General features: G+C 43.8%; 1 protein-coding gene across 1 annotated transcript in view; it reads left to right on the top strand.

The window, feature by feature from the left end:
• LOC109986268 (calsyntenin-2) overlaps nucleotides 1-12,451 on the top strand; it is a 242,381-nt gene that overhangs the window by 207,237 nt on the left and 22,693 nt on the right. Inside the window, exons 9-11 of the mRNA XM_020636858.3 lie at nucleotides 1,308-1,470; nucleotides 7,215-7,381; nucleotides 11,252-11,400. Of these exons, the coding sequence (XP_020492514.1) occupies nucleotides 1,308-1,470; nucleotides 7,215-7,381; nucleotides 11,252-11,400 (479 nt within the window). The remainder of the gene's footprint in view (nucleotides 1-1,307; nucleotides 1,471-7,214; nucleotides 7,382-11,251; nucleotides 11,401-12,451) is intronic.

The following is a 12,451-nucleotide window of genomic DNA, read 5'->3' on the forward strand; positions in this document are numbered from 1 at the left end:
TGCCCCCTGCCCATATCGACTGAAGCTGAACTTCAATGCATGCAATCATTGGTTTATAAACTAAGTGGAAAGACAACAGTTTGTGCTCTACCGAGTATTATGTGGCTTATCTGTATTTCTCTGGGTTGACTGACAGATATTTAAGGACCGTTAGAGGGAAACTTGTGAAAGCTTTACTACGTCTGAAAACGGCCCACCGATGTTTCCTCTCTCCCTGTTCCTAATGCTTGCTTAATAATAATAATAATAATAATAATAAAGTTTATTTATAAAGCACTTATCAAAACCAACGTCACAAAGTGCTTTACAGAAAAAAGAAAAAATCCCAACAAATACACAACAATAAAATCCTATTAAAAGCATGAACATTAAAACAACAGTGCAGCAATCATCCAGTTAACAGAGAAAAGGGAAACAACCGAGACAAAGATTGGCTAAACTTAACAGTAAAACAAATAAAACATCCTGTATGAAACAAGGATTATAAAAAGGCCATACGATAAAAATGTGTTTTTAAAAGTGATTTAAAAGAAGATACTGATGTAGCTAGTCTGAGATCCTCAGGCAGGTCGTTCCACAGCCGAAGGGGACATATTCTGAAAAATCCACTTGTACAGTATTTTCGGACATATATTTGGGTAACTTGAGTGTCTACTGACCCACAAAATGTGAAATAAACCCATTCAGTCCTTTGTTTGTGGTCTGCATAAGTCTTACAACACAGAGAGAAATGCTCTGTTTCAAATTTGCTCTCCTTGTGATGTCACAGTGGGATTCTGGTAATAAAAATCCCCTCCCCTCCCCTGATATCTCCACCCATGGACTCCACCCCAAGCCTAGAGAAAAACTTTTGCGCAGGTCCGCCATATTTATTCCCGCTAGCAAAGGAGTGATGTCTACCTGGAAAACTCAGGGGGGTCATTGCATTTAAAGAGACAAACACACCAAAATGGAGCTTTCTGAGAGAGCTGGTTTATACAGGGTCACAAACCTCCTCTGGTGCTTGATTCATGTTATATTCTGACCAAAGCACAGATGTTTCATTTAGACCACAGGGAACTGTTTGAAAATGTGGAAAAGGGGATAATATGTCCTCTTTGATATTGAGCACACGTCAAGTGTCATGTTTTTTTTTTAAAGATAGAGGACAAAAACAGCTCTAGAGTCTTATTTGGAGAGTATACTGACTGCTATTTTTTACAAAAGCTGGAAGCCACATATCCATTCATTTTTAAAAAAAAAATGTTTTATTGTGATATATTGCCACATATCCATTCATGACGCTTTCCCTTTCTCTCTCTGGACAGATCTGTGACAAAGAGTGGCATTACTACGTCATCAATGTGGAGTTCCCAGTGGTGACGCTCTACGTGGATGGAGTGACCTTTGACCCTTACCTGGTGACTGACGACTGGCCCATCCACCCCTCTCAGATCGATGTGCAGCTCACAGTCGGAGCCTGCTGGCAAGGTGAGCGGGCCGAGCTGAGTGTCAATGAATATGATGATGATGATGGTAAAAATTTGACAGTAGTGGTGATTATGATGAGGATGCTTCAGTTAAGTATCCCAAAAGTTGCATAAAAAGTCACATTTCAATGAGGTGTATCGAGTGAATAATACTTCTGAAGATCAAGAACACTGCACTAAGGGCCTCATTGAGTGGGGAACATGTTCTTTGGCCTTGAATGAATAATGTAATTAAGAGAAAGCACTTATTGTGCCTTTGACAAATGATCGAACCCAAAGTGTGAAAGAAGGCGTACAACTGAACCGTCCTCTGAACTCATGGCTGCCACTAATTGCACAAAGGTAGAAGAAAAGGATTTTTTTTTTCAGACGGCGCAGCAGAGCGTTGGTTTGATAGCCTAAATAAGACGAAGAGTCACGATATCTTTTGTACGGTAGCTGGAGAAGGTCAATCTTGTGCCACTTTCATCAGTGTGGCTGACCCCTCCCCAGTCTTCCTCCTCCCCGCGCCTCCTCTTCCTCCTCTTCCTCTTCCTCCTCCCTCCTCCCTCCTCCTCCTCCCTCTTCCTCTTCCTCTTCCTCTTTCTCCTCCCTCCTCCTCCTCCCTCTTATCTCATTGAACACTGCGAGCCTTTAGCAGGATTAAATGGGCATAGAGTAGAAAAGGGAGTTAAGGGACTATTTCAGCTCTTTCTAGTTGGGGGCTAAGCCTCAGCAAAGAGTTGCAATGGTGATTCTGAACTCTTAGCGTGAGCCATTAGCCACAACAGGCTGCCTTTTCAAAGCCCTGACTTTTAAGTTTCCAGCATGTTGATTGCAAACGTGTTGCAAAGATGAGCTTATTTATTGCCTAACTGGCTGCACAGTTTTTTTTTGGAGCGTTGTTGATGCAGAACTTCAGTAGCGGGTTTATCTCCGCTCTGTGCTGCACTGCTGGATGGCATTAACTGTCGAATAAGGATTTGGGAGTTCAGACAGGCAGCTGCGTTGTGTTTAAATGGATGGATTCAGAGTTTCTCGTAAAGATTTGCCTGCTCAAAACACTTTGGCTGCAGGAAACACTAACACATTAGAGTGAGGTGAGGATAGATTTCCTGTTAAAGTTTTTAGCTGGTTGTTAAACAGACTGAAAACAATATGATGATTCTAAATGAACCACGAAACCGAACCGATAAGTAAGAAAATTCATTATTTCTGTATTGTAATTTTTAAATACCTCGAACTGTACCTCATACTTTTTTACAGTCTTCCATTAGGCACTGATCTTGAACTTGATTGATTATGTGCTGTACATGTCCTCTTCAGAGACCCCCATGCACCCTCATTCATGTTTCAGGATTCTTGCAACTACACAAATGTGTGTCGGTCTAATTTCTTTAAAGGTCACATATTCTGCAAAATACACTTCCCCATGTTTCTCTAACACTAATATGTGTCCCTGTCTGTCTACAAACCCCCAATTATGAGAAAAGTCCATCCTCCCCGTCTTTTACTTGCTCCACTTTTCAGAAAATGTGCACTCAAACAGGCTGTTGGAGATTTTCCCTTCATGACATCACAAAGGGCAGTAACCCCTCCCCCAGGTGGGTGACACTCCCACAGCTATGTGCGAGAAAGCCCGAATCACCCAAGCCCATGCAGAGAGGGGGCGTGGTCAGACACAGCTCATTTACATTTAAAGGTACAGACACAGAAACAGCCTGTTCTGAGCAGGGCTGAAATAGAGGGGTTTATAGACATGATCAAATACAGGATCAGAGTGGAGTTAGAACTAGAAACTTAACACACATGTTTTGGGGTCCTCGTGGAGGATAATATGCAACCTTTAATAAAGTTGATCTTCATACTACAAGTGCTTTTTGACCTCTTCATGCACCTTGGTAGTAGGTAAAGCTGTGCCAGAAAACCCCACTGAGCTACAAAAATGCAGACGGTAAAAGCCTGATAACAAACTCAGTAGAGGAGACATGCATAAAAACACAGTCTGCATGCTTAGTATTTGAGATTACTTGCAGATACCTTAACTCTCCAGGTAAATATCTTGATTGCATTGCTTTTAAGCCTGAGATCGACTTGTTAGTGTGATTCCCTGCATCAATGAAGCAGTAAATTATACCACTTTTCATTTTCATTCTCTCCTCTTCTCTAATAGAAAGGTTGCCCCCGACCATTCCTTTTTCCTTCCCCTTTGGGAGCGAGTGCTGGCTGTGCCGTTTTCAAATATCCAACCTATATTTACCCTCTGACCTGCCTGAGTGTGTTCACGATCAGAAGTGTTAAAACAGTCAGACGGCGAGGAGCATCCCCATTATCTCGCCTCGTTCATCTCTTTTCTCGACTGTGTAATCCCACTGCTCTGCTCTGCCCTCATTGGTTCCCTCATCACGGCAGTAAGCCAGCAGAGAGAAGTATTGACTATTACATGCACAAATTGAAACATAAATATCCGTACTTATACAATATAAGGTATAAACACAGGCCTGCAGGCGCTCATACGACACATAAAATATATCACACACTAACGGAGAGGCTCATACTCACACTTAAGTAATGACCCTATTTTCAGATCAGCAATGCCTCTGCAGTCTCATCTGTTGCTGTTTTGGAAATGACGCAAATAAAGCTGAGTAAAAAGGAGAGTGTGGATCTATAGAGTTGCACGGAGCAGGCAGAGAGAGCTGACACCACGTAAAAACCAGCCACCGTAAAGTGGAGTGATCAGCGGTTTTATCACCCATATCATTCCCGCTCTGCAGCGATGGGGTAATCCCTTCTCCTCCGCGTGTCTTTTTTTTTTACTCTCTGTCTGGGACCCTTAATGGTTTCTCTGGTCACGGCCTAAATTGATAACATCTGTCAGGGTGGATAGGTGGACATCTAGAGAGGAGGCAGAGAGAGAGAGAGAGAGAGAGCAGGTGAAGCATAAAGAATGAGGCAAGAGTGGGTTTGGCAAAGCTTGATGTGAGTGAATCCAAACATGACCTTGTGGTTTTATAAGAGCGGCTCCCCTGGTATGCAAAGCAGCGTGGCTGATTGAACTGAGCAGACAAGAGTGTAAATACATCCCAGTGAAAGGCAGATTTCTTTAGAGTAAAGTCAAATCAATGCTGGACTTCTGTACTACGCACTTTTTTCTTTTATTCAAACAAACCAAGATGCTGGTTTTTCACAAAGCGTGGAATTTACTTTTTATACCCTCTTGCCAAAACCTCCTTTCTGGCACCTTCGATCAATTTAGGATAGAAAATTCTTAAAAGGATAATCACAAACCATCAAAAAATGTGTAAAAACTTTTTGAGTTTTAGTCCTCCATTAAAATATAGAAGACCAAACGCTGCAAAAAAAACAATTTTGCTATCCCTGGAAAACTTATGAAACCAAAGCCAGGTGGCTAATTTAACTTATTTAATGGTATAGTTATTTTTTAATAAGGTCACATATTATGCAAAATACACTTTAAGATGTTTATAAATACTCATATGTCTCCCTAGTCTTTTTACAAACCCCCCAATGATGAGAAAAGTCCACCCTCTCAGTCTTTTTCCTGCTCCACTTTTCAGGAAACGTGTGCTCAAACAGGCCTTTTGGAGATTTTCCCTTCATGACATCACAAAGGGCAGTAACCCCTCCCACAGCTAGGTGTTTGTTCTGCCTTCTCCCCCTAAACAATAGGACATGGAGCGAGAAAGCACCGAGCCACCCAAGCCCTTCCAGAGAGGGGGCGTGGTCAGACACAGCTCATTTACATTTAAAGCTACAGGCAGGGGAGTGTTCAAGGGAAACCCCTAAAATATTACGGTTAGCTTGTAATATGCTAACACCTGGTCTCTCGACTTTCACAATATACATGAAAGGTAAACTTTATTACGAGCTAAAGAGCAGCTGTTCAAAGCTAGACAGGAAAGTGTGAGAAGAGGCGTTCCGGTCAAACGTTTGCAGGACATAAAAGTAAATATCTCAAGAACACCAAGAAGTGGTGCTAAGAGGGCTGGACACAAATTCATACAGAAGACAGAACAACCCTCTGAGAGAGAGAGAGAGAGAGAGAGAGAGAGTGATGAGACAAGGGCACAGGTAAGTAGAATAGTTCAAGTGAGAGAATTGTTATAGCTGCCCCCGTGTTTCCATTTGGCCGGTCAAGAAAAAAGCTTCATCAGTCTCCAGTCTGGAAAAGCAGACAGATGACAAGTCGGTGGGTAGATATGGTCCCGTGGGTTGGTAACACGAGCATGAGGACGCTGATGCCTTCTTCAGGGGCAAGAAGGTTTAAATCCAACAAGTCGAAGTCCACAGTGTATCTCAGTTCAGCAGGAGATATTCCAACATGAATATCTGAAGGCACTGCGTCCATGTCTAGCATGTTTTTGCACCAAAAGAAAGTAGAATGTGATGAAGTAAAATCAGCCATCCAGCCCGCTGCATTTACAGAGCTGTCAGCCGTAGATGCTTCCCTCAGGGCAGTGATACATGTTTCTTTACTATCAGGTGGGAACGAGGGGTACCAAGGTCAAGCTTGGCGACGTCTGATGAAGTGTAGACAAGGGCCATATACAGGACAGCACAAAAAAGATAACCATAAAAAAAACAGATTAAAAGACATCATTGAAGCAAAATGCCAAGAGACAAAAGAATCAACTAAGAGAGACAGAAAGATGGGTTTTCTGGTGTACACCTTTGCTCTAGTTTACCCATAATTCAGTGCTTCACTTCCTCTCATACACGTTTTTTTACGATGGATGAAAAAGTTTGGATTTTTTTCTATTTCATAGCAAATGTTATTACCTTCAGTGCTTCGGTGGATTTCTGCCCGAGCTGAAGACAAGCAGCGAGAGGGAAAGACAACATGTTCGGAAATAAATAAAAGATAGGACAGGGAAGCAAAGGTGAAGTTTTGATACCCAAAGCTAGTAACCTTTCAGCTAATGAGAGACTCCTCTTGCTGGCGTTGGCCTTTACCGAGTTCAGAGGACAAACTTTAAATGTGTTGACTTTTTCCTTACCTTTCTTTATCCTGGTCGGGCTCGTCGGGTTACACTGCTGCAGCACCCTGCTGCTTAGTAACAGAATAGAGACATAAAAGCATGCACGCCATGGCTAATTAATGCCATGATACAATCATCAGGACTCATAATTAGAGTGTAGACAATAAGGTCAGCACTCGTGTTATGAAATTGCTCCATGTAAGGGACGCTAAGACGCCACATACCAGGGGCGGGATTGCAAAGATTTCGTCGAATGCCCAGAGAAGCACTGCATATGTTCAGGTCAAGCTAATTAAAGCCCTGTGTTTTATATTTGAGAGCATTTATTTCCTGAGCAGACACAAAGCAGGGAATATCATACATTGGGAAAAGAGCGCCGGTGACATCAACGGCGCCTTTCTGAAAAGTTGAACGATTTTCAACACGAACACAAAAAAGGCAGAACGCTCAGAAGACAAGACACTGGGCGCTGCACTTTTTCTCCAGGAGCCGCTTTCTGCTGTGAGCGCTTTCTACTCATTGAAAACAATCGGAAAAAGACGCCGGCGCTCTGAATAAAACTCTAGGTGGACACGGGGCTGAAGGTGGTTTCCTTGTTGTACACTCACCTTTTGAAACTACAGGTGAGGGACATTGTGTGCAAAAACTCCAAAGTGCAAGTGTCAGTGTGTCAACAAGCAGTCGTGTACTTTGGATTCCAAAAGGATTATTACATGAACTATTTCACAGTATGCATTTGAATGTTTTTTTTTTGTGTGTGTAGGTGGGGAGGTGACCAAGCCGAGGTTCACGCAGTACTTCCGGGGCAGCTTGTCCGGACTCACCATTCGACCAGGGAAGATCGAGAGTCAGAAAGTCATTTCCTGTCTGCAAGCCTGCAAAGAGGGACTGGACATCAACTCCTTAGAGAGTCTGGATAAGAACATAAAGGTACACACACGTGAGAATGTGTTTTCTGGGGGAGACATGCAGACTGGACTTGCAGTGGCATGCCTCACAGCTGATAGAGAGATTTAAAGAGATCACACAAGTCCATGCTGGAGTATGAGCATAACAAGCTGCAAACTTACCGCACCACGCCTAAAGTGACTGATCACTTCTCATCACAAAGGGAATCTTCCTCCAGGACATAAACCAAATGAGAGAACAGTAAGAGCAATGAATAAGAAAGCTAAAAATCATAGTCTCTGTGAGGCTCTTGGGTGGAACGTGCAGGGCAGCATGAAGCAGACTTTCAATGCATTTCCTTTTCAGCATGCAAAAGCCGTTTTCTAACAACAGTACTGTCCCTACACCGAGTACACATTCATAATACGTCCATCTCTGGTGTGGGCATGAACACAAGACGACACATTTGATCCACATTTACACAAACACACTTCTTTTTGAGAGCATCACAGCGAAATAACACATTGGCTTTCTCTGCTGGAAGATATCCTTCCTTTCAGCAGCCCAGTTAATCCATCTCCCTGCACGGAGGAAGATAGAGAGTAGACAAGATGGATGGTTGGTGTAGACTTAAAGTCGCCCACCAACCCCCCGCAAAGGACCAGCCCACCTCTTAGAGCTCCCTTAACCCTTTCCCCTCTCTCTCTTTTGAGTCTTCTTGTGTCCCTCGGCCCATCTCCTCTATCCACAGAGCTCCTTGTCTTCTGGTGCAGCAAAGAGACCCTCTCCTGCCTTTAGAGAAGACAAGGTGGGGAGAGAAGAGAAGAGGCAGGAAACCTCTCTGGGGCCAGTGTGGTTTATCTTTTGAAAGCTATTTCATTTTCTTCTTAGCCACACAGTCTGTGTGGCTCCCATAAGTCCACGGGAGGCTTAAGGACAGCATTTAGCCAAGCAGGTGGAGAGCTGGCACAGCACAATCAGAAGAGAATAACGGCGAGGGAAGGAGAGACGAGCGGGGGGAGGGGGGAGGCAGATAGGCAGCAAGTACAGCGACGGAGAACAGGAGATGAGAGGAGAGAGTAGGAGAAGGGAAGTCGTGAAGGGGGAAATGACAGAGGAGAGGGGGTGCATGTGAGCCCCATGCAGTGCTGAAGTACTGTAACCCTGCTGCTGAGAGCCAGTTTGAGGAAAATCGGAGACACTCATTGCAGCTCTAACTGGAGAGCTAGAAACCTCTCTTTAAAGAGAGAAGAGCCTCAAATCACTACCATCAAACCCTGCAGGAGAGGACACACCTCCATCAAACTATACTTGTGTGCACACTGCACTTCTAACCCTTTGACAACACATACTTCACCATCACAGTACATACATGTTCCTATTTCCTTTTTCATTTCTTCCCTGTCTTTCAGGAAGTCCGTTTGCAAAGTCCTAAGATTCCCTTAAAATAGGTGATCCATCATAATAAAGATTTAGTCAAAGTGTCATTGCTGTTGCACGATAACACAGTACAAATATGATGTTCACTATGATGGATCACCTGATTAAAGCAGGTTTTGGAGCCTCTGCATGCAGATGTTCATGCTGCTGTGTCGTTAAATGAAGAGAAATCGATGGCTGCCAGGAAGATAAGTTTAACTAAAGTCAGTGTTTTTGAATGTTTCGGACCTGTCAACTAATGAAACTGCTAAGGTGAAATGGATAGATCCATTTTTCCCCCCATCCTATTTGTAAACATTAAAGCCGCAGCTAAATCGGCTGCCAAGTGAACAGATGGGAGTTTTTAAAAGATCTTCCAAGATGTTAGAAAGTGCAACTGTCTCCAGCCCTTAAAAAGCTCCAGACTTTACAGCCTTTACTTACGATGCAAATCAGAATCAGCTTTATGTCCAAGTATGTTGACACACTGAAGGACTTTGTTTTGCTGTTTTTCATGCACAAACAACGAACAAAGAGATAGAATAAAAAAGCAAAACATTATTAATCCCTGGGGACACACACCAATGCTAGGAGTAGTGTAGGGTTGTAAGGTGATGAGACCGGGTGTGACAACATTGGATACGCCAGAGAGCTGCTATGACTAAGGCACAAAAGTTTAAAGAAAAGTGAATATGTTTGTTTACATTACAGCTAATCCAGAGCCTCTACTTCTGTGTTTTACTCGGTCAGATGTGTTGCAAACCAACAGGTGTTGTAGTGATGGAAGCGGGCAAGAGAAGTGGTTCAGATAGAAGTGATTGTACCCGACCTAAAAAGCCTCTGCATGTTTCTAATAAGCTCCACGAGCAGAAACGTGCTCAAACTAGGATCAATATTGGAGATGCTTTTGAAAAATGGAGAGAGGTTAGAACACAGAAAGGTTTACAGACCGATGCAGAGCTGGCTAAACACTGAAGCTTCAGTGTACACCACATGGCAACCTGTGTGAGCATCGACTCTAGAGAGTAGGGGGCGGGGGGAGACAGCTCTCTCCAATGTTTAGAATTTGGACTGCAGTACCCATTTTAAACACTAGGTGTCAGAGCTCTTTTAATGCTACTCTTCATTTTGCTGTATAATACATCAGTCTCTCCAGTGGAGATTCTAGAGTCTGTTGGGATCCTTGGCAAAAACCAATTGTGGGGTCCTCCAACTATTGTTCAGCAGGGCAACGAGAGTGAGTACTGTTGGGGGGCCTTAGGGAGGTTTCCTAACATCATTGCAAAATTTGCACATTTTCGGCTGCTGTGTTGGGGCCCCCTACTGGTCTGGGGCACAGAGCAGTTGACTGCCATTCTTGTTGACTGGCATCGCCTCACAGTCTCTCCCTTCATATCATCCATGTCTTCAGTTGCAGCTGTGTTAGACATGTGGTGATTCAACTATGTGATCATTTTGTCAGGCTACAGTTTGTGTGTTTAGCCTCACAGTTGCTCTGCATTGCATCACACAGATGATGTTATTTATGATGATGTTTGTCCTCAATGACATCAACGGAGGCACAACATCTTAAAAACACCTCAGGGGTGTAGCGACCAATTTTAACAAACCCAATATTGTCTAAAAAAAAGTCAAATGAGGGATGAAGGTAGAAAACAGGATGAAAATACGACGTCCAAAAACAAAATTCTAAACAAGTCGGTTAAATCCTATACGATCAGGTTAACCTCCGACACGGTTTTAGAACTGTTTGCTTTCATTCAGTCACCTGTCTGCTTCACCTGGAGCCTGCGCCTTAAGAAGAAGATATACTTTATGGATCCCGCGAGGGGAACCTCTCCAGCTACCAGACCAATATCCAGACTTGGTCCGCACCGAGACTTGAACTGGTGACCCTCTGGTTCACAACCCAGGTCCCTACAGACTGTCTCCCCGAAGCACTGCATCTACCCAGGAGGGGTGGGCTCCAATATGTGGGCTCCAGTATATTAGACTGCATTGGTTTTAGCCATGTGCACCTAGAAAAGTAGAAACTGTACGTATAAAAAACAAGTGGCTAAAAACATCATTGCTGGGCAGCTCCTTGATGACATGCACACCAAATAACACTTTTCAAAGTACAAATAGTTTTTCTGCTTGAAGGCATGTTCTGCTTTATTAACGTATGATACTCCCCTGACCTTAAAAGACTAAGCTTGTTTTCTAACATGGAGAAGCTGCATAAATCACAGTTAAGATATCACAGAGGGTCGCCCAGCAGGGGGTCCCAAAGGGGGTTCATGTGTCCACGCTCTATTCTGCTCTGTCTGGGAGACGGCTTGTCTTTTAATTTAGCAAGGACCAGAATCACAGGAAGCATATACTGTATCATATCATACACCAGATACATCAAACAGACTGAGTGCTATGAACAGCTCTGTGTCTGTTTAACATTTGATCAGTAACTGTTTCAGTGTCAGACACGTCTAATGCCTCTGTTGTCTCTGTCCTCAGTTTCACTTTAACCCTGCCCAGTCGATCTTGGTAATGGAGGGAGAGGACTTGGAGAACATGAACGCTGCTGTGAGGAAAGTCTCCTACATAAACTCTCGTCAGTTTCCAACACCGGGCATCCGACGTCTGCACATCTCCACAGACGTCCAGTAAGTAACACACACTCTCTTGCCTTGTACAGTTTCTTTCACCCTACTTTATTTATCTGCTGTTGTTTCTGCTCCTCTCTGTGTCCTCACTCGCACAGAAACAGTGTTAACCCACCTTGACACTTCTTTTAAGTGTTAAAAAGAAAACACAGCAAATATCAAAGCCTGACTAATACATAATTCCCTTCTCATACATTGATCTGTACCCCGCCTTCTCCCGCTCCCCTCTCCCTCTGTTCCTCTTTTCCTCTGCTGTCACTTTCCTTTTCCTTTAATACACCACTTTCTGTTCGCTGTCGCCACCGGGGGCTCGTTTTTACATTTTCATGTCATGTATTAATAATTCTGCCTGGGTTTTTGCCAGAGGTACAAGAGAGGAGGAGAGATATAAAAATAAAAAGGAGCGAGTACATGTGTGTTAAGGAGGGTGAGAGAGTGAGTGTGAGAGAGAGAGGGGTGGGGGGGTGAGGGAGAGGGCGGGGGGCTGGCTGGTAAAACAGCCTCCCTCGGCGGGTTACCATTAAAATTCATGATTGTTTTAAATATATGTAGACCCCTGCAGCAGAGCCCTGGGGTTTCACTCTCCACCCTCCTGTTGGGTTCGATGCACGGCCGTGGGCCTGAGGACTTTAACTAACACAGCAGGAGAGTGTGTGTGCGCTGTGTGCATGTGTGTGCATGTGTGTGCTCGTTGGTATGTGTGCTGCACAGGCTGCTGGTGATGAAGCAGAGTCATTGTAGCTAGAGGCACACAGCTTATCAAGGAATACATTATGCTAACCACGGTTGAGCTTGCGTCACTGCAAAATGTTGTTTAAATTAAGTTTCGCTCGCAGACTGCTGACTTGTCTGCTAGCTGCAATAACTGTGTGTGTTTGTGTGTGTGTGTGTGTGTGTGTGTGTGTGTGTGTGTGTGTGTGTGTGTGTGTGTGTGTGTGTGTGTGTGTGTGTGCGCGTGCATGCAGAAACAGCATGAAACAGTCCTTGAGTGTGTGACTAGTTTATATGCATTGATCCGTTTTATTTTAGTTGAGGCTGTCAGCGTTAATCA

Source organism: Labrus bergylta, chromosome 11 (genome assembly GCF_963930695.1).
Source record: "Labrus bergylta chromosome 11, fLabBer1.1, whole genome shotgun sequence".
Taxonomy (NCBI): domain Eukaryota; kingdom Metazoa; phylum Chordata; class Actinopteri; order Labriformes; family Labridae; genus Labrus; species Labrus bergylta.